The 21,752-nt window shown below is 40.3% G+C and overlaps 2 protein-coding genes across 3 annotated transcripts; one reads left to right on the top strand and one right to left on the bottom strand.

The window, feature by feature from the left end:
• Positions 1 to 3,311: 3,311 nt before the first annotated feature.
• Positions 3,312 to 10,509, top strand: LOC115787158 (signal-transducing adaptor protein 1-like). Its single transcript, XM_030739737.1, is given in 11 exon segments — positions 3,312 to 3,325; positions 3,420 to 3,680; positions 5,703 to 5,774; positions 5,907 to 6,023; positions 6,279 to 6,335; positions 7,445 to 7,635; positions 7,802 to 7,933; positions 8,298 to 8,367; positions 9,909 to 10,011; positions 10,082 to 10,255; positions 10,382 to 10,509. Coding segments are annotated over 10 exon segments (1,146 nt in total). The 5' UTR covers positions 3,312 to 3,325; positions 3,420 to 3,578.
• A 1,713-nt stretch (positions 10,510 to 12,222) lies between these two features.
• On the bottom strand, positions 12,223 to 21,723 carry ankrd13d (ankyrin repeat domain 13 family, member D). 2 transcript variants are annotated; one of them, XM_030739987.1, is made up of 16 exons: positions 20,863 to 21,723; positions 20,603 to 20,738; positions 20,391 to 20,515; positions 20,128 to 20,173; positions 19,640 to 19,783; positions 19,227 to 19,416; positions 19,022 to 19,088; positions 18,750 to 18,831; positions 18,095 to 18,156; positions 17,851 to 17,981; positions 17,571 to 17,728; positions 16,503 to 16,616; positions 16,216 to 16,406; positions 15,833 to 15,912; positions 14,647 to 14,880; positions 12,223 to 12,515 (listed from the first exon to the last, which is right to left on the bottom strand). In XM_030739987.1, exons 1-16 carry the CDS (start codon positions 20,944 to 20,946, stop codon positions 12,452 to 12,454), a joined length of 1,908 nt encoding a protein of 635 aa, XP_030595847.1. In that variant the 5' UTR covers positions 20,947 to 21,723; the 3' UTR covers positions 12,223 to 12,451. The 2 variants fall into 2 exon arrangements, with proteins under 2 accessions (XP_030595847.1, XP_030595848.1); XM_030739988.1 differs by having other exon boundaries at positions 16,216 to 16,388; positions 20,863 to 21,722.
• Positions 21,724 to 21,752: the final 29 nt, after the last annotated feature.

Consider the following 21,752-nt stretch of genomic DNA (forward strand, 5'->3'; position numbering starts at 1 on the left):
ACCTGTGAAATAAAATTTCTTGCCAAAAGATGGAAGAAACCTCAAGAGCATCAATAACCAAACAAATCCTCCTCTCAGACGGGAAGACCCATAAAAGGTGTTATAGATGCAGATTATATAGAAATACCAAACAGTATAGATAAACACAATGACAGGAACGTGGCATAAATACATTTTTAAACAAACTGCCAGATTTATGGAGATGTGCCCACAGTCATTAGACTGTGAAACAGGACTTAGTTGCCCCACGTTTAGAAGTATCATGGAATACATCTCTTGAGCAACTACACACTAGATTGTCCATCAGCTTCTGTACATTGAATCAAAACTATCATAAATACAGTTCATATCCTAATTTGAACTTTATGTGCAACAAATGTAAATCAGCTCCTGGTACTTTAATCCATGTGTTTTAACACTGTTTCCTTTGCTTGCCTGCTAGCCCATCATCTTATTCTTTAAAACTGGAAAGGTCCCAGAGTTCCCTCCTGTGCCAGATGGATGAGAGTCATCATATTCCATTTGAAGTTAGAAAGAGTTAAATTCAGTACAGTGCAAAAGTTGTTGGTCACCCCTCATTTACTAGGAAAATGGGAGATATGTGCAGCAAATAATTGAGGCATGTGCAAAGATAAATCGTAATGCAATACGTAAGTCCACAGAATTTGTACAGTTGTAACGAAATGTGTGTGTGTGTGTGTATAAACTTGTGCCCACAACTGTAAGTTGGTGTGAATCATTGTCATTTAAAACTGGTAACAAAAGATGTATCCAGTGGTGGAGGAAGCGCTCTCTGAATGCCATTTTGCTATGATTTTTTTTTTGTTTTGGATTAAATGTTTACGTTGTTATCTACAGTGTTAATTTCGTTTATGAAATATTTTCGTCATAGTTTTTGTCAACGACCCTTTTTTTCATGACGATAACGAGACGATAACTAAATAAAAACTACCTAAAAGGATAAAAACGATAACGAAATCAATTGACACTTCCGTCAACGAATGAAAACGAGATGAAAATGCTTGGCGTGGACGACATCTAATCAGAACTTATTTATTTTTGTGAAAGGGCAGGACAAGTTAGGGAAAACATCCAATCAAACGCACCGTTGTGCAAATTTGGTCTAAACCCGGGAAGGACAAACTAGCCTGTAATTTGTCTTTACTTCCGATAGAACTATGTTATGTAAACAATGTCAGCAGGGAGAGAGAAGAGTCGATGTATGGACACATTTGTCCTTTGATGCCGTGACAAACAAAACAATGTGTAAACCATTTGGGGCGACTATCTCGGGTAAAAACACATATCTTAAACAACATCTGCAAACCAGTCATCCAGATCTGCATGCAAAGGTAAGCATTTTAATGTCATGCAGGGTAAAGTGTTTTTCCCAGTTTAGCATTTGTGTTTAGAGAAAATCTCCACACGGCGGTGGATTAGCCTTTCCTAATCTTAGTCCTGAACACTGCCCTGTACCTTTCAGAGTGTGTCCTGCTGTAAAACGCTCGTATTACCTCAGTAAGGTGGTGTTAATGATCAGGTGTGTGGGAAGCAGGTGAAACGCTAATGTTAATATTATTAATAATATTCCATAACTTTTAATAAATGTTTAATTTTGTGTAAGTGTGTATAACGACTAATTCAAGGGAACTGAAGAAAAAGCATTTACATTTATATTACATTTATATATTACTTTATATTTTAGTTTATATTTCTGGGGTTTTTCTTTTGTTGTGGGGTTTGGTTATGTTTTGATTTTCTAGTTTCTTGTGTTTCCCAGTGTTCGGTGTCAGGTCTGCTTCTCTGTTCCCTTGAGTCACTTCCTGTTTTATTTTGACAGTCTCGTGTACCCTGTGCTTTGTGTTTAGTTTTGCTTCCCCTGTGTCATTAGGTTCATTTGGTTACCTTGTGTGTATTTAAGCCCTCAATTTTCTTCTGTTCTTTGTTGCGTCGTCGTCACTGTTACCCCCTCGTAGCTGTGTGTTATCCAGTTTGGTTTAGTTTTGTTGTTTCTCTTCTCCCAGGCTTCCTTGTATTCTTTGTTCTTGCCCTGGTTGAGATTTTGCTATTTGTTTTGACTTATGAGCCTCCAGTAAATAAATACTGTTTGAGTTTAGCTCTTTGTATCTAATCCTGCGTTTGGGTCCTCCCCTCCTCACCACACAGCCCCAACTGTGACACTGTGACAGGAAGTCCAGGGGTCTATACTAGGGCGATGGATTTTTGGCTTATCCAGGTAACTTTTGGGGTTAATGCCAGGCTTTCAGTACTGTGAAGGTGGTCCACTTCTTACCGGGGTAAATCGCTTTGGTAATTTATACTGTGAGTCTAAGCTGCTCCGGAGCAGGTTATGTTCCAGACTAAAGTTAAACAAGTATGAAATCACCACGTGCTGGCCAATCAGTTCTCCAGGTAATAGCATCACCATTCCTAGAAGATCCCTCGGAACTGCCCGTGGGAAGAGCGGGAGGATCTAAAGTTTTTCAGTTTCGTCTAAAGTCTTTGTGTTTCCCTGATGAGCATCAGTAAGAATCACAGATTTATTCCTGGTCAGCAGCAAACAATTTTAGAACAGTTTTATTTTTCCAGGGGTTAATACATGATCCTAAAACAGGAACAGAACACCTATACTGCATCTGCAGACCTCATATCAAATTTGTACGTAGACTAAGCCAATGTTTGAATTCTGTTTTTTATATTCAGTTTTTACTTTGAAACCCTTTGACAGCACCGAGTCTGCAGCTGAGAGAATAAAAACTAATGACATAAACTAATTCCATTAAAAAAAAAAGCCTAAACCATGAATATTAACCTAAAATCAGTTTTACTACATCACAGTGTCAACTCTCATATAAGAAAGCTTTCTGAATGATTTTAAACAACTGCTGCTTATCTACAGTAACCATGTCTTCAATGCAAATATTAAGCTCATTTGCAATATGAAGAGCGCACGTGTGTGTGTGTGTGTGTGTGTGTGTGTGTGTGTGTGTGTGTGTGTGTGTGTGTGTGTGTGTGTGTGTGTGTGTGTGTGAATTCTCCAATATCTGTTTGCAGATTTAAATTCAATCACTTAAATTCAATTTCAGATAATAAGATTAATCTCCAGTAAATAAATGTAATTCACTGAAATGTCCTTGAAAGTGATGAAAACAAGTCTCTCTCTGTGTGTATGTGTGTGCCTCCATGCTTCGTTGCTCATGGTGTCCGGGACCAAAGTACAAAAGCACAGATTAATGTGGGAATTTTTTTTATAATGCCAGCTACTTCCTCCTTTATAAATCACTGTTTGCTCATTCTGAGCTCACTGGTAGCGCTGAGGCTGAGGGTAAGGGAAAGACAGGCCTATCTTTGCACATTTATAGCCTGGTAATTAACCCTCATATTCTAGAGACTTCATGTTTGTTCATTCCTGTTTTCAGAACTGCATAAGGAAACAAAAAAAAAGAACAAAGCTCGTCCAGGACTCAGTTGTTTTCCCATGACTAGTAACTACATTGCTGGACAAAAAGGAGTAAACTGAGCCAACGCTGAACCAAACCAAGGCAGAGGAAAACACTGATTTGAGAGACTACCGGACAATGTCAGTGCCTCCCAGAATTGTCCACAAGAGGAGGGAGACTATCACAGCTCTGCCTCTCTACTACTCCGGACACCTGCTGAAGAAAGACAGCAAAGACAAGGTAAGAGTGAAGATGGAGAATGAACAAGAGAATGTGTAAATAATTAAGAATAAAGCCAAAAAAGCTGCTCATGACTGTATTAAATTATGCCACACACAGAAGCCACGCAAGTCTATCAAAAGTAAGGAATCATAACACAGAATGACCAGTTTCAGCCTGTTAATGGATCTTTTCTCTTGGCTGACATTATTTTAATGATATAGTTCAAAGAGGTGGGTCAGAATACAGTGTAATGTTGGTTACATGAAAAGTTTTTGAATACTAATCCACTGGATTACAAAATATATGTAATGTAATCTGAATACTTTTGGATTACTGTAAAAACAATGGAGACAGACAGCAAATTTGGTGCTGCACAACAGAAAAACCAAACACAAAATTTTATGTCAGTACATTCAGGACTTACAGATTACAAAAACTGTGCTGTGATACACACAAATCATGTAGGACACATTTTTTATGAGCTTGTTTTACATACAAAGTGTAAGGGAGTAATGGCATTGTTATTCAAATGTAATCTGGGCTGATTGCAGTTATTTAAATCCAACCTTAACTGTTTCTGCCTTGTGGCAAAAATGGGACTAAATTTAACTACTTTTTTTTTAATTGCGGTAAAGCAGAGACAGGAAATTAGGGAAAGATACAGGGGAAGACAGGCGGGCAAATTGGCGACAGGCCGGGACTCGAGCCCACGCCGCCCACACTGCAATGCAGCATATGTATGTGGTCGCCGGCTTTAACCACTAAACCACCTGGGTGCCCAAATTTAACTACTTTTTAACACTTTTGGGTAGTTCAGATCTAATAGTGCATCAAAATTTATAATTGTAATCCACAAATAATTATATATTACATACAGGTTTTTATTTAAATACTTAATCTGCAAATAATCCTACAGTAGTTGGATAAATACAGTTCTGTAAAAAAGAAGTTTTTCACTAAGTCCAACCTTACTGCTTCCCAGGGAATTAAGAGTGTGAGTAGGGCGCCTGGGTGGCTTAGTGGTGAAGCCGGCGACCACATACACACGCTACGTTGCGGTGATGGGCGGCCCGGCGCCGATTTGCCCGCGTGTCTTCCCCTGTATCTTTCCCCCATTTCCTGTCTCTCTCCCCTGTCACAAAAAGCCGCTGTGGCCAAAAATGAAGAAAAAAAAAAAAAAAAGAGTGTGAGTAGCAGCCAGGTGTTGATGATCAAATGTAGATTAACTGATCATCAGCAAATGTGACCATCTCTATAAAAGCAAATATTTTGGCAGTTTGCTCTTCTGGAGCATTCAGGTGTGTGTTAAGACAATGCCACAGTCTGTCCAGGAGATGACATCCCAGCGAATTCATTACAAGGTCAAATCAGTGCAATGCTCAGAAAAACCCAAGAGCCACATCTCAGACTCTGCAGGCCTCAGTTAGCATGTTAAATATAAAATTTTGTGACAGTACAATCAAAAAAAAAAAATGACTGAATAAGTATGGCTCGTTTGGAAGGGTTTTTCCTCCTCTAAAAGGAACATGGCAGAACAGCTTAGATGTGCAAAGTTGCATCTGAACAAACCACAAGACTTTTCGAACAATGTCCTTTGGACAGGAGAGACCAAAGTGGAGATGTTTAGCCATAATCCACCGCACAATGCTTGGAGAAAACCAACCATAGCATATCAGCACAAACACCTCATACCAACCTGATTGAAATGCTGTAGTGGGACCTTAAGAGAGCTGCGCACAAGTGAGTGCCTGCAAACCTCAATGAACTGAAGCAACCTTGTAAAGAAGAGTGGGTGAAAATTCCCTCCACAGTGGTGTGAGGGCCTGATAAAGTCCAGTTACTCCTAAAGGTGGTTCTACAAGCTACTGAATCATTGGGTGTGCGTAGCTTTTCATAGGACTGCACAAAAATTCTATGAAAACTGTCTTTTTCGTATGTATAGCTGAAAAATTGAAAACAGTAAAGTATAAGTACTTTAATTGTGCCTGAGTAATACACGTAGCTACCTCTGCCCCTGTGTGTTTATCAAATGACTTTCAGGATTTCAAGAATTACTATGGAGAACTCCGTGGAGCTTCGTTGTTTCTGTACAAAGATGACACACAGGATACAGTAAGCAAACAGCTCTGTCTGTTTTAAAAATTTTATTCACATTGTGTGTATGATATGTAGAATTAGGAGTACAGCTGAAGGGCACTAAAGAAGAGCTGGAGGCACTGAACTGATTGTTATTTTTTTTTTCAGTACATAGAGAAACTGGACCTGGAACAGCTAAAGTCCATGGAGTTGGACTTTCCATATCAAAAGAGAACACCTACCATCTTCACTCTCAGCCTCAACACAGAGAAAATGCAGCTTAAGGTCTGTAGTGATAAAACTAACTTGTTATTTTTCCATCCTCAATAAAACATTTTAAGCCTCAGATCTATTTTGTAAACCACTTCAAATAATCCCGTTACATCTAATCTTGTAATTAATTACTGGATAGATTAGTAATATATGATCCATGATTTGTAAATTAGACATTACTTAGGTAAAGTGAAATTAAACTGACTATTATCACAGTTTTCATCTTTTAATATGCTTTGTGTGTGTGCTGTTTGTGTGTCTCTGCAGATGGATAGTGCGGACACAGGAGAGTTGTGGAGGGGTTTCATCCTGACTGTGGTCAAAGTGAGCCAACACACACTAATAGATTAAGCTCAGTTATTGCCAGTAATACAGGATACTGCATGGCAAAAGCTTTCTTTGCACTCATTGTCTGAGTTCATATCTGCTCCAAGATATTACTCCCAACAAAAATTGTGATCTAACAACACAACTTGTCATTTCTGTGTGCCCTGTCATAAATTGTCTGTTATATGAACCACAAGAAACAAATGTTTCCTGGTTTAATAATTAGACAGTTATTTGAATCACTGTGCTGTGAAGTCCAAACTCCACTGAAAATGCAGAGGTGTTCATTAAACCAACCTTTTTTCTTTTGTTTTTTTAGTAACACTTTGTGAAATGTTTTTTGTACTTTCTCTCAAATTTAAAGGCAGCCTTTTCACACATATATCAAACCAATACAAATTACATTTAAAGTTTTGAGGCCATTTTTGCTGTTGTTTTTTGTGTTTTTGAGTTTAATTTTCTAAAGGCTGCTATTGAATGCCAACAAAAACAGCAATACTATATTTATTTATTTAGATAATTTTTTAACCTTCACTTGGTACAGAATTCACCTTCTTTTGTTCAATTTTGGTGAGTCTGTGCAAATTATAGCCTGAGTTTTCAGTAGTGACACCCGGTGTGGTCTTTTGCTGCTGTAGCCCATCTGCTTTGAGGCTTGATGTGTTATGCATTCAGAGATGCTCTTCTGCATACCTTGGTCATAACGAGTGGTTATTTGAGTCACTGTTGCCTTGACCTCTGGCATCCACAAGGAATTTTCACCTAGAGAACTGCCACTCTGTGGATATTTTCTCCGTTTTCAGACCATTCTCTGTAAATGAGAAAATCTGAGTAGATCAGCAGTTTCTGAAATACTCAGACCAGCTCATCTGGCACCAACAACCATGTCAAAGTCACTTAAATTACCTTTCTTCCCCATTGTGATGCTCAGTTTGAACTTTATCAGGTCATCTCAACCATGTCAGCATGCTTCAATACATTGGGCTGCTTCCATGCGATTGGCTAATTACATATTTTTGTAAACAGCAGTTGAACAGGTTTGCCTAATAACGTGGCCAGTGTTCTGAGTCTAATGGCATTAAGGTCAAGCTTGTGTTTCCTCACAGAAGGAGATTCCCAGTAAGCTGCAGCTGATGCCTGGCCAGCTGTTGCAGCTGGAGGAAGTTCTCGCTCAGGAGATAAGAAGAAAAGTCCCATCGTCGTGTCCACCCCTCCCACCCCGACCAGGCTTCCTGACAGGCCCAGATGTTGGTGCATCTTCATCACCCAAAGACAAGCCGGTGTCAGGGATTCTTGAGTAAGTTAAACTGAAGTGCTTTCTGCTGCTGCTTCTGTAAACAGTGATCATTTGTGCATCCTGAAACTTCTCGGACAGACTTTGAACACGTTTTTTGCCTCTTTAATAGACCACATTTATAATTCATGTACAATAAAGCTTTTTTTTTTTTCTTTGAATCCTGTAGCTGTTTCTTTGATGTGACTCGAAAGGAGGCTGAGACGATGCTTGAGGAAAACCCAGAGTATGGAAGCATCATCCTCCGCCCGTCTGCCATGGCCAACAACTACGCTGTGACCCTGAGACAAGTGACAGCCAGGTCTGACAGTCCACCCACTGAACCACTGAAATGCACCGGTGAATAACAATTGCAATGCAAAATAGATGGTTATAAATAACTATAGAATTTAATCAATTAATGTTTTTGTATTATAACTTTCCTTCTCCTGTACTGGCAAGTCAGTCACACAGCTGTAAAGGAAGTTTCCACCAAGAAATAACTGACAATACAAACAGTGATAACCAGGAACAGAAATAAGAGAACCATAATGTGAATTTTGCTCTGTAAAAACCCACTGAGTGTGCACAGAAAGTTAAACACAGAAATATGACCTTCTTCTTGGTCATGAGTGTGTGAAGAATTTGACTGTAATCTAATCATCACAACGTTCCTTCTGTTTCAGTGGGCCTGCGATGAAGAATTACAGAGTGACCCAGACAAACACAGGGTTTGTTATTGAACTGGACACACCAGTAAGTCCTTACAGTCCCTCACAGCTCCTGACTAATGTGACACAATAACAGTGTGCTCTGGTGGGAGTAATAACCATCCTTCAAAGCCACCTGCTAAACCTGGAGCAGAAATGATTCAAAGAAAATTATGGATCAGGCTCCTCCATACTTTACAGTTACTTAGATTACAATTTCCATCTGTAGTGGTGATAAAGGCGTGTGTATTTTTATTTATTTTGAACTACAGGTCTACTTAAATTTTATGTTATAATATGTAACTGAATATGCAGCCATCTGCATAAATTTGAAGCCAGGTGCATTTTTATTCCAATGTTTTATTTAAAGTCTGTCAGAAAACATTTTGGACATCTCTCTCTTTTTTTTTTAATCATTTTTAAAGTGATAAATGCTCTCAGCAGATATAAAGTCATTTCATTTTGATTTTTTTTAGGATTACATTGTTGTTTAAATGTAATCTGTCAGAGAAATTGGACTTTAAAGCTTGGTAAATGTACAGTTCTACTAAAGGAGAGATTTTGTCTCAGAGTATGTGAAGAAGCTCCACTCTGATCTATTGTCACTGAAGCAAGCTAAATGTAGTGTGAAATTTGCCAGTTGTTACAAAACAAGATTATGGCTATGGATGCCCTGGATCAGTATGAACAGAGTGAATCTGACTGTAAATACAGTCGTGTGAAAAAGAGTTTTTCCACATGATTCTACGCTGCAGCTCTGTGCAGTCCTGTGAAAAAGTCCTTGATTCAGCAGAAACACCTTTAGCAGCAATAAGCTGAAGTAATTGTTTCCTGTCTTACTTTATCTTTGACTTTGGCTTGTCTCACTATGTTTGTCTGGTTTGTTTGTCTTTTCTTGGACAGGTGTTCTGGAACGCAAACTTCGTTATATGTTTACATTCTTCTTCTCCTTCTCCTTCTTCTGTCTCTCACATCATTGTGGAATTTAGTCCACTCTTCCTTACAATGCTGCTTTAGCTCACTGAGGTTTGCAGGAATTAGTTTATGCACAGCTCTCTTAAGGTCCTGCCACAGTATTTCACTTTGACTCGGCCCCTTGATTCTTTTCTTTTTCAGACATTTTGTTGTAGATCACTGTGGGTCACTGTCATGATGCATGACCCAATTTTGGCCAAGCTTTAGCTGTCAGACAGATGGCCTCACATTTGACTCTAGAATACTTTGGTATACAGAGGAGTTCATGGCCAAATCAATGACGCAAAACAAGCCCAAATCAGCACCCCTCCATCACTGTGCTTGACAGTTGGTGTGATGTGTTTGTGCTGATGTGCTGTGTTTGGTTTTCACCAAAATTGGTGCTGTGCATTTGGGCCAAACATCCCGCTGTTCCAGAAGTCTTGTGTGCTGCTATTCACCCTCCTAATTCCTATGGAAGCAGCAAGGGTGTTTTTCACAGGACTGCACAGAGACCTGAGAAAACTTTCCTTTTCATATTACTGCATGTGAGAATCTAATTCTACTTGAGATAAATCATTAGTAGCATCATTAACCTAATCTATCTTTTGCTTTTCTTCACGTCCTCTCTAGGTGACGGTCCCCTCCCTAAAGGGCGTGCTTACATATTTCATTGAAAAGACAGAGTACCGTCTTCATCCCTACATTCCATCTCAACCCTACAACACTCGGATTGGTGAGAGCGCTGCTTTTTAAAATGGTTGAGTTCAAATGGACAGCTCCTAACAATAATTTGTCTTCAACAGAGGCGTCACCAGTTCCCAAGTGCCTCAACATCACCTCATCTGCACCTAAAACAATACCAAAGGCGCAGGTGTCACCTATGCTGCGATCACAGACCAAAGAAGAGATTCTGCCACCTCCAAGCAAGCCTGATGAGGGAGAATATGTAGTTCCTGATGATCACAATCCAAATCACGGTGAGAATCAGAGTGAATATTTATTTAAAAAGTAAAACAAACAAACAAACAAAAAAAGCATGAGGTTTAAATTGAGGCTTCTGTAGGTGCAAATCTAAATGACTTGAATGCTTTTGTCTAAACCAGCTCACTTTGATGATGAGCTCAGGAAAGTCTTAAAAAAACGGAGAGAAAACGTCTACGTTATGACTGATGAGAAGGAAGTCACCCCTTATGACAAAGAACTACACTAACACAGTACAGTGGACACCTAGGACTTCAACACTGTGAACCAGGGACTGAAGGAACTTCTCATGTCTGCAAGTATAGTGTCAAACTTTTACCTACAGCTCAGAGATCTTTGACTAAATTCTGCCACTTCAAACATGCTTCAGATGAACGTTGAAATGCCTAACACACAGCTGTACATGTGTAGTAGTAAAGAAGTATAGTGGTTGATTCTTTAATACGTAACACAACACAGATTTTAGAGTTGCCGCTGCTAATGACAACAAAAATCTTAGAAGACATTGATTTTATCAGACATGCATTTTGTTCCAAGTTTTCGTGAACAAATAGCTCTGATTATTAAGGGAGTATTGCATTATGACAGTTCCTACCAATAAAACCAAATTGATGATGTCATAATGACACAATTTTTTATTTTAACACCCATATTGTAGTAATTTATTCTTGTGTATATGTAATTCCTGAAATTTTGGTGTTGATATCTTAAATAGTTGATTAGTTGTGAGGATTAAAAGCCATTCCCAGGAAACCCAAAAGAGCCTGATCTGAACAGGGCTGAGACTAAGTTTTTAGCACTGCGCTCACAGCTTTGAGCAGTGGACATCCAGCGCGCTTTTCTTTTCCTAACTCCTTATCAGTTTTCCTACCCATGTTTCATCAAGGTCAAGGAAAAGAGGTTAGGAAAAGGAGACAGTAGGGACTTTTGGATCGCTCCCCTTGTTTTGGGGGGTATATAACCTTGCTGAACGTAGATCTCTAAGTGATATTTTGACCTGACAGCCTGATGATGCTAGGTGAAAAATCTGGAGGATCAAAATGATCAGTGTTTATTTCAGAGACCACAAATGCGCACCTGTCTCTGAAATCCAGCTGTCAATAAAAAACAGAAATTTCACCCCATAGTCAGTCTCCCAAAATCTGTAAGACATGAAATGTTTGTACAAATCTTTGGATCTATGGATGGGGTCAACACTGGGAAGTTTACACCGCCATCCCTAAAACAATATTGGCAGGAGCAGGCTCTGAACATGAGGGGGGAAATATGTTTGAGAGCCCCAGATGGCTGAAATGATTTGTAGATAGGATTTTCACATTGCATTGATATGAAATTATCAGTCAATATCTTTAACATGTTCTTTAATGAATGATTGTTTACATATCAAAGCATAAGGCTGCATCACTAAACTGCATTTTTGTGTTTTTAAGAGCTCTGATACTGTCAGCAGGGTTGCTGCAACAAAGAACTTTTTGAATAAAATGACTATTTTCATAAAAGTGATTTTGGCAACCAATTGACAAAATAATTTGATTAGGTTTTGCAGATTAACTTTTGTTTTTGTCTCTCTGTTCCTGCTCATTATTCATGTTAAAATGTGTTTAAAAAAAAAAATATATAATAGCCGAGAGCACGACTGTATTTTTGATCCAATTATAATTAAACTGTAAACATGAAACTCTTATTCTTCATTAATAAATAAAAAAAAGACAAGCCAGGATGATCATTATTCTTTATTTTTCACACACAGGAGTAAGCCAACATAAATTTTTCAAATGTTAATAGTTTTATAAGTTATTCCATTGAAATTGTACTTTTTTTGCCATTTAATTTTTTTATCTTTATGGTGGATCATGTTATAGGTTTAAAGTTTAAGGATCATTCATCACTCAATAAAGGACAGCAAGACTGTGAAAAATATTGAATAAAAAAGAAAACCAAACACACTCTCCCTTTTGTCTCCTCCTTGACTAGTGTTTTTTTTTTTTTTTTTTTAGAGTAACAATCTCTTCCTGATTCACATTTCTTATATTCAGGTCCTTTACACTCAGTTGTAGCAGCCTTCGTGTGAGAAAGACAAATAAAATATCTGTAATAAGTTAACATCTCAGGATTTAAAAAATAAAAACAGAATAAATAAGATGATTGTTCCCTAATGTAGACCTGCCTCCACTGCCCTTGTTGGTGTTACATTACTTTTCGGTGAGTGACAGCTGCAAGATCCTCTCCAGCTCCTCCTCTTCCTCCTTCCGCTTCCTGCAGCAAAATAAGTTTATCTGTCAGAACAATGACAGTAACATCACTTTAAAATAACTTTTTCTTGGATTTAAAAGGCATCTAAAAGATTGTTTAATTCTACCTTACAGGTTACAGGTTAACCTGATGGTTAAATCTGCTCAGTAACAGTTCTGGATAGAATTCATGTCCCCTCAAGAGCTTCAGACACAACAGGCATAAGTTAGCATCTTTAAAGTTAAAGTTAAACCACAATTAGACCAAACAAGCCTGGCTTGTTTGGAAGAGTTGCCAGGATGAAGACTCTTCTCTCTAAAAAGAACGTGGCAGCACAGCCTAGGTTTGCAAAGCTACATCTGAAAGCAGACTTCTGGAACAATGTCCTTTGGACAGACGAGGGGTGATGATTTGGGCTTGTTTTGCAGCCACAGGACCTGGGCTCTATGCAATCATTGACTCAACCATGAACTCCTCTGTGAAGTATTCTAGAGTCAAATGTGAGGCCATCTGTCTGACAGCTAAAGCTTGGCAAAATTGGGTCATGCACCAACACAGCCAGCATGGCTGACTCAGCCTGACTGAAATGCTGTGGTAGGACCTTAAGAGAGCTGTTCATAAATCAATGCCTGCAAACCTCAATGAACTGAAGCCATGTTGTAAAGAAAAGTGGGCCAAAATTCCCCCACAGTGATAAAAGAAACCGATAAAGAAAACAATTCCTTCAAGTCAGTGCAAGCTACTAATTCACGGAGTGTACTCAGTTTTTCACAGGACAGTAGTTGCAATGTATATAATTGTTAAAGAAAATCATCCCAGACATATAGATAGAAAATGCTTTGAATGTAAAAAAAATTACACAGTTCTTGGTGAAAAGCGTGTGAATTATAAGTCAAGAAATTTACAAATGAAAAAGAATTAATTTATCATTAAAGGGGTGACACATGCACATTTAATTTGGGTTACTTCCCCAAACAAAAGGCAACAAAAGCAGTGAGCGATATCAGACAGAACTGGCAGCTTGTTACCATCTGACATGAAGGAGGATGGAAGAGTAAATTACTCCTAAATATGCACTGACTCAGCAGAGATAACTGAGGATGACTGTCAGTCATCAAAATATTCCTCAACATTTTGAACTGTAATCTGGTTCCTAATTATGTCATTTTCACTTTTTGGGGGGATGTGTTTTCACCAGAATGCAGAATGAGAAGTGACCCCCACAGCCCTCCACTGTTTTTCCTCTTTCAGTGAACTCAAGCATGACAGCATTCATTTTGGGCATTTAACATCTGATGAAAGCCCTCAAGCCTCCTAATGACACTTTTACACTGCGTGTATAGCTAATAGTTTGCAGGTTCCATTATGCCTCTTTAACAGCAGCTGTACTATAAGCTGCCATTAACAGCAGAAATAATGAGACCACTACAGCTGAGGGGCTGAAATAGTTCTAATATACATCACATAAAATACTGTGCTATTTGGCTATGATAGTGCTGAGTAGCACTAATGGGGTGTGGACAAGGAGTAGTTTCTCCCTCACTATCATCCTCTCCTTAAAAGATGAAAGGCTCGAGGTGAGAGGACCAACTTTTCAACCTTCAGAACTCTGCTTTTCTTATTTTATGCTTCATGTTTCCAGTCACTTCTCCACAGTGTACTCCACCTCTCACCCAATGAGAGATGGATAGGATCCAGCCCCCCATGACCCAGAATTAGATGTGTGGTTATGAAAAAGGATGGAAAGATGAGTGGATGGATGAATCCACCGGAATCCAATTGCTTTCCTAAGCACCAAAAATTGTCAGCAACATTTGTTTTTGGGAGATTTTTGACACCCCAAAAAGTCACAGTTGTTGTTTGTCACACCATAGTGCCAAAATATGAGTTTGAGATGGAAAAGCAGAGGGCGGCACTCTCTGTGTGCACACTCCATTAAATTAAAAATAAAAAGAAGACTAATACATTGTCTGCTTTATAAATTCTATAACTGACCCTTTTTTTCACTCTTTTCTTGGATAGCATGACACTGCAGGTGAATGAGGGTTTTTTTTCACCAGGTGTTGTTTCTTCCCTGTCTAACAGCAATAGGTCACATAAACCTACAACTACAGAAATAACTCATTTCGTCATCCATTTTTGTCTCCAGTCTTACCTGTCCATCTCCTCCTGCTCCCTGCACGACAGCTCCATGGCGATACGCAGCTGCTCATCGAAGCTGGTCGCCACACCATAGTGCCCAGACAAGCGCGGATCAGTCACTGTGCTGTAGGAGAGTGGGGAGTTGGCGGTGGGGTCCAACGGGGAGACAGAAGACGGCTGGCTGGGGTCGGCCATCTCTTCTCCCTCCCTGCTGGCCAGTGAGATGGACAGAGACTCCTGGATCGCCCTGAGACGGGAGAGAAATGAGGATACTGTTAAATAAAGAAGGGTTTCTTAACAGGAGACCTTCAAGGCTTGGCTTCATTACAGGATAAATTTAAGTTGCTGCTCTCAGGAGAAGAGGGAACGAAAAAGCTCATCACTGAACTCTACTTAGAAATGTGTAATTAAGTTTCTTCACAACCCGGGGATTTCCCTGTATGATAAGAAGAAAAGTTGAAACATCCTGATTTTTCTTTACAGTAACAACTAGAAAGGGTGTTACCCTTCACTCACCTTTCGACTTGTAAAGTTTGTTTTCATAGTGGAGCGAGAGGTGGACCCCTGGCCAAAGAATAGCCTATTACAATTGGTTGTGGAGGTGTTATCACTTTCTTAGAAAGTGCAAGATAAGGATTAAACTGCCCTTCTAGTTTTTGTTATACTCTTTTCTTTGTACAAAAATAAATGATTATCCATCAACAAATATAATACATATCAGAGAAAATGTATGGAGGATGTTTACCTGCATATCCTTATATCTCTGGGAGTTTTCTGACTCTTTCATTCAGGCATAAAACCTTCACCTAGACTCTTGTCTCCAGTTTGAAGAGTGTGAAAGTGCATAAGAACTAAAGCTGGGCCTGACAGCAGATAAGTGTTGCATAGAATTTAGACAGACTGACTAATCAAGACTCAAACTGTGACAGCAGACATTTGGTCTTATTATTTTATTTGGAGAACAAATAAATGTCAGAATGACCAGCCAACAGTATAGGGAGCAGTCATTAACATGTGCTGCACAGAGAGTGACTCAGCTGCTAGGTTTATCCTCCCCTCTGTCAAAGACTAGACTCAGCGGCAGCAGGAGGAAACAGCGTTGAGGTGTGTTGTATCCTATCTCAGAATCTTTTAAGTAATTGTTAAGGATGTGCCCAGCTCAAGAAAAGAAGGCAGGTAAAAATTTAGCATGCGCTCACCTCTCCAGCTGAGAGTCTTCCTCATACAGGGGAGACTGTGGCACCGGGCGGCTGTTGGTGAGGGCCTCCCAGATGGTCACCTGAAAACCGGGCGCAAGTGTTACAACCAGCTTTAGATCTAAAGCCAACCTACACAGAGACACTTTGAGCTTTTTAAATGATTCACAATGGAATTAATTTGATATTACAAAAACACTCTTACAGTATTATTCCCCAATCGTGCTTTTTAGATGAACAACAAACATGAGTTATTTTTCAAAGATGCTGTAAAATGTCACAAGAAAGGGAAATGAATAAACTGAGACAGGAAAGTATGAAAGAAAAGGAAGAACAAAACACATGCAGGGCTCTCTGACCAAGTGCTTTAACCTGGTTTCTCTGACCTGGTCGCTTTCTGTGCCAGCATCCAGCAGGCTCTGCTGAATGGCAAACTGCAGCAGGTTATCATCCTCGTCCCTCATTGGCTCGCTGCGGCCCGGACCGAGGGTGGTGTAGTCAGGAGGGGGCTCAAACACTGAGGGGTCCACCTCACAGTGGAAGGGAGGAGGAGACTGACCTGTGATAAGAGGAGTTGCTTGATAATAATAATTATTATAATAAGGTCAACCACAAAATGATGGTGTTTGAAAACTTTGTCACAGGTAACACTAAATGTTGAGTCAGTACTTACCAGCTTCTCCGGGGCTCTCCGGTTTGTGAACCGTCACAGAACTGACCGGCTCGTCACAGCCGCACAGGTTGCTAAATGTCACTCTGGCATTCAACACATGAAACAGAGGAATCTCTAAAGGGGAGATAGAGGGAGATTTGAGTCACACATGAGAAGTAGTGGACTACAGAATGCCACAACAACAAGGAGGGAACACATACTGACTGATTATCCATGCTGCATAAAAACATTAAAAAAATCCTACAAAACCCAGCAAAGTTAAGACTGGGAGGTGATTTAGAAGTCTATCATTTCTGGGATTATCAACTGGTTCTCTTTAATATTATCCATTTTATAACAGTACACTTCATATTTTCCATGCCCACATTTGAGAATAAAACCCTAATCAAGACATTTGCCACAACTATGCCACAAAAATAGCTTTATTACAGAGAAACAGACAGAGCCCACCAGGACTGGATCTGGTGGGGAATCTTTAGTTAAACATGCGTGCTTGAGTCCAGGTTAAAAATAGTCAGGTCATTTTAAGGGAGAAATGTGGCAGTCAAAAAAATCCCAAATAGAAATGGGAGAATTTTATAATGCTAAAAATAGTAGTTGTCTGACCCCTGCCCAAACAAAGTCTTGTCCTTTGTAATAGCTGAACCAGAAAACATGTGAGCCTATTCTGTTTTTGCACTGACGCAAGTGCACAGGTGAGGTCCGCTTTGTAGCGAAAATGCAAGTCATGCCATTCATTAAGCGCGCTGGTGGGAATGAAATGAAGCTGTATTGTCATAAAATTTTGCATGAGTAGTATAACTATAACCTGAGACAATCCTCATGTGGGGGAGAGTGGGAATTCTTTTTTGTTTTGTTTTATTAAGTGGATTTTTGAATAATGTGGTTTTTATGCCCTGGTGACCATAAAAATTTAAGTCATTGTTCTCCTCTCATTTGTTTAGACAGGGGCTTGGTCTTTTTATCCCAAAATAACTACCCTGAGGCAATGCCAAGTTGGCTGCAGATTTTCAAATAGTCTAATTCAAATAGTGCCATCCCATTAACACATATCTTTACCAGACCCACCTATCTTCACAGGGAAGCCGGGGGGCAAGCGGAGGGTGATGAAGTCACGCAGCTTGGCAAAGTGGGCGTTCGAAATGGCCATGAGGTCTATGATAGGTGTCACCTGTTCGGCCAGGGACAGAGGGTGACTCTCACTCAACCACAGCGTTGCTTTAAACCTAGAATGGAGACAGCACGATAAAAAGAACACTTTTTTTTTTTAAACCAAAAATCCACCAATGTGGTGGTGAATATCTGTGAATGGTTTTAGGCTGTGTACCTTGATGTGGTTTTACCATACCTCTGGACTTTGCTGGTAAGCTCAACTGGACGTCCAATGTCCCGGCCGTTCAAGTTGAACTCCGGGTTGAAGTATTCCTCAGCTGTGATGGCTGTGGGGTTGTGAGGACTGGCGCACTGGGACACATTGCTCTAAGAGAAATATGGAGAGAGAGCGTTAAGTAACAGTGCTCATTAAAGGTGGCTGAAAGTGGTGTAGGTGGCGTGTGTGTAGATGTTAATGCACAGATACTGTAGAGACTCACCCCATTGTGAGCTGTATGCTGTTCAGCAATCCCCAGGAAAGACTGCAGAGGAGTCTTAGAGCCTGAGTAGGAAGAAGAATAAGAATAAAAGAGACAACTATAAAACTGCTCCGCAAATCCATTAAATTCACTCAGTATGGTCCGTTTAAAGTGGACTGCTAATTTCCAGCTTCTGCCTTACTAGAGTAGCTTTAGATCACTCAGGGTTCAAAATAATCCTTATTAATCTTCTACTGTGCCTTGGTTCAGCCTCACATTTTTTTTTTATATATCAGATGGACTGATGAACTGAAATGGAGCACTTAGTGCAACTTGATGCCTGAGCTTTTGTCTCACAGGGATTACTCATACATACACTGACCTCATTATTTGAAACTTTGACCACATTTAACATGAATATCCACCCTTGTAGCAGTGTATAAATGACCGAAAATAAGAAAAAAGCATACTAGGTCCACTTTAAGGAAAGCATTGGATACATTAAGATCAACTTTTTAATAATACAGTCAACATTTTAATACAATAAGTGGGTGAAAAATCTAAAGTCAAATTTCTCAGCCGTCATTATTTGGCCAAGACACACCTCAGTTACACGTGCATGTCATGGACAACAACATGTGCTTCCAGTTGTGTGGCTGTGTGTATCAGTTTTTACCTTTGCTTCTTGACTTGTCCTGGTCTGACAGATGCTCTGTCCTCGACCGAGTCACCAGCTCCACATTGGTAGCGCTGTAAACCTTTACACAAAGGAAAAGCACCTATGAGCATTTTGTTTGCTTTTACAAAAACAATTTTTTTTTTCCAACAGCTGTAAAACCAAGGTGTAGAGTCAGGATTAAGGATCATCTGATGTGAATTCAAAAGAACAATATGAAACAAATGAATTAAAAAAAAATCTAAAACTTACTGGGCTCATCACACACTTACCTTGGCTTCATACCCACTGACAACTTCACTCTTCTCAGAACGCCAGCCCCAGATTCCAGACTTGTTCCTAAACACGTAAAGACATAAAGTAAGTGCTCATGGTTAACTCCTGGGATACACTCTGATTCTGCATAGACCATGTGGATTGAGATGCGTGAAAAAAATTTAATGATTCTAGTTTGTGTAAATGTATACAGTATGTTACCGCTCAAATGCAATATTGCGAGTGTTGAGATGCGTAGAGACGATAGGCGATGTAAGTCTCTGGGCTGTGTTCTCTTGAGACGGCTGCATAGCTGCCAGGAGCGAGGGCGCATCACGGGGGGACAACACAAGCGGCTCTGTGTACACAACCTGCTTCTCATGATCCACCTCCATGACCACTGCCCCATCATCTAAGAAGAGACAAACAGATAGAAAAACAGCTGGACTGAATAATCAGAGGGCATACAAATCTCTATCAAGATCCAGGCGCAAGGGAAAAATGACAATAATTTAGACAGACTGAAAGCCATCAAAGGCCTCATCATAAAACTAGAAAAGCAGAAATGCATTTTAGTCTTTCAGGGTGGGCCTACGTCAGCTCTGCTTGTGGCCTTAAGAGCAAAACACACACACCTCCACCCTTGAAGATATAACTGCGCCGTCCTTTCAGCCAAGTCATGTGTTCGAAACCCAGGAGGGTGGTGTCCACACGGAGGCAAGAGCCGCTCTTCCACACCCGGTAGACATCACTGGGACACACCTTTGACACTAAGGGCACTGAGAGGGAAGTTGAAGAAAATGAGATGCAATTTAGTAACAAATGAAAAAAGTTTATTACAGTGAAGTAAGCAATGAGTGATGATTTGAATAGCTAATGAATTAAAAAATAACTGATATACGTCTGACCATTAACAATTTTTATTTCATTTTATTAACTATCACTGAGAGCCCCTGATATTGAGGATATATATATGCTATGATCTTTAATAAAAATGGTTGGTAATGATACTCTGATTTTAATCCGCTGAGCAACATCTGTTTGCTGCTGTTGTGGGAGCTGTCCAGCTACTTGTGGTGCTGAAACTGACCTCTGTGGAAAAGCATTAATGAGCAAAACTCACCCCAACTAGTGAACTCCCATTTCATCTCCACATAAAAGTCTCTCGCCTGGAAAAGACAGAGGAAACTCTTAGCTCTTCCTACATTTGTGCACTCCGATTCAACAAAGCTTGAAAGCTACTAAAAACATACACTTAGACTTAAACTTTTTCCTTCAGTCTTCAACTAGGCACTGAGAAATTGAAGGAACCGATAAGGGTCGTCCCAGTTCAACAGGTCAGGTGTCAAACCCAGGGACTTACATTTTGCAATCAGATGGATCTACCTGTCTTAGCTTGCTGAGCAGCTCTGGGATGCCCGCCAGTCTCTCAGTGGCACGCTTGAAGTCTCTGTACTGAAGCACGAGCTGAACAAGCTCAGGGTCCCCGGTGCTCACTGCCTCCTGCAAGACTGAAACATGCATTCGTTTACAGAGGGTGTTTCTCTTTCCCTCAGCAGCATGAGGACAGGAAACAGAGGAAACAGCAGAGCACTCACTGGTCCAGCCCTGTGCGTTGCAGTGTGTAGGATCTGCAGAGTATCTGAGCAGCACGCGGGTAGACTCCAGGTGGCCCAGACACACAGCCAGTTCCAGCGGGGTGCGCCCTCTCGGATCCAAGCGCTCCAAATCTTGCTGCAAAACCAAACACACAAGCAGCAAGCGTCAGCGCAATGCAGTGCGAGATGCCCAAAAAAACCCCAAAAAACATTATCTATCAGCAGCTGCAAATAAAAAAAAAAAAAAACATCCGTCTTACCTCTTTCTTCTGCAGCTCTCGATCCAGCTCCAGGTACTGATTGTTCCAAACCAGATAATGCAAGGGAAACGCTTCTTGAGCCATGGTGGACGTCGGCTTTAAAGTTAAACAGCAGTAAAGCTGCGATTTCTGCAGCGACACCACAGCAGACGGTGCTGCGCCGATCGGCACCGCTGCTTAGCTAGGTAGCCTCGTTTACAGCAGGGAATTGGTAAACTGAATGCAAGAGGTGTGTCACTGAGGAAAAAAACCTCTACTGAGTAAATATACCCAAGTCGCTAGCGTTAGGCAACAAAAAAAAATGACTACTGTACGTGCCTATTGAAATTAGTGGGCTGAGTTAGCTAAGCTAACTCAGCCCACTAATTTGATGTAGTTAACGTTAACTAGCAGCTAGCTGGGCTAACGTTAGCTAACTGGCTAATAACATCGTTTCCCAATCCTCTTGACGCCTTTGTTCCATTATTCGCAACTGAAGACAGCCGAAAACGCGCCTCAATGTCCGCTCATTTTTTCCACAATGTCCTTGAAGAAGAAAAATAGCGGGTGAAATCGCCGGCTGATGGAGTTAGCTAGCTTCTCCCCCACTGCTGCTGCTGCTGCTGCTGCAACCATTCCCCCCTTTTCTATCGCAGGGCTGTCAAAATAACACAAGACACGGCCTTTACTCCACTTTCACATCCAGGTCCCTCGAGTTGGGGCATCCGAGAAGATGCTGACAGCTGATGCCGGACGGGACCCCCTGTCCTAGCAGGCAAACGCCTAACGAAGCGGATCACATCAGTCTGTCCAAATTCAAGCTTTGCTTCAATTCTGTGTATTTACAGCCGCAGCAGCAGCAGCTTTATTTATTTATTTATTTAGCCAACGCTTTATTTCCAGGTTATGGA

This window comes from Archocentrus centrarchus, chromosome 10 (assembly GCF_007364275.1).
Source record: "Archocentrus centrarchus isolate MPI-CPG fArcCen1 chromosome 10, fArcCen1, whole genome shotgun sequence".
NCBI classification, from domain to species: Eukaryota; Metazoa; Chordata; class Actinopteri; order Cichliformes; family Cichlidae; genus Archocentrus; species Archocentrus centrarchus.

Excerpts from the sequence above, each read along its gene's own strand:
- ankrd13d (XM_030739987.1), bottom strand. The coding sequence starts at position 20,946 with ATGGCTCAAGAAGCGTTTCCCTTGCATTATCTGGTTTGGAACAATCAG. Across the intron at positions 20,174-20,390 it reads TGCTCAGCAAGCTAAGACAG|GCGAGAGACTTTTATGTGGA; the intron begins GTAGATCCATCT and ends TGTCTTTTCCAG. Across the intron at positions 18,157-18,749 it reads GGACAAGTCAAGAAGCAAAG|GCTCTAAGACTCCTCTGCAG; the intron begins GTAAAAACTGAT and ends CTTCCTACTCAG.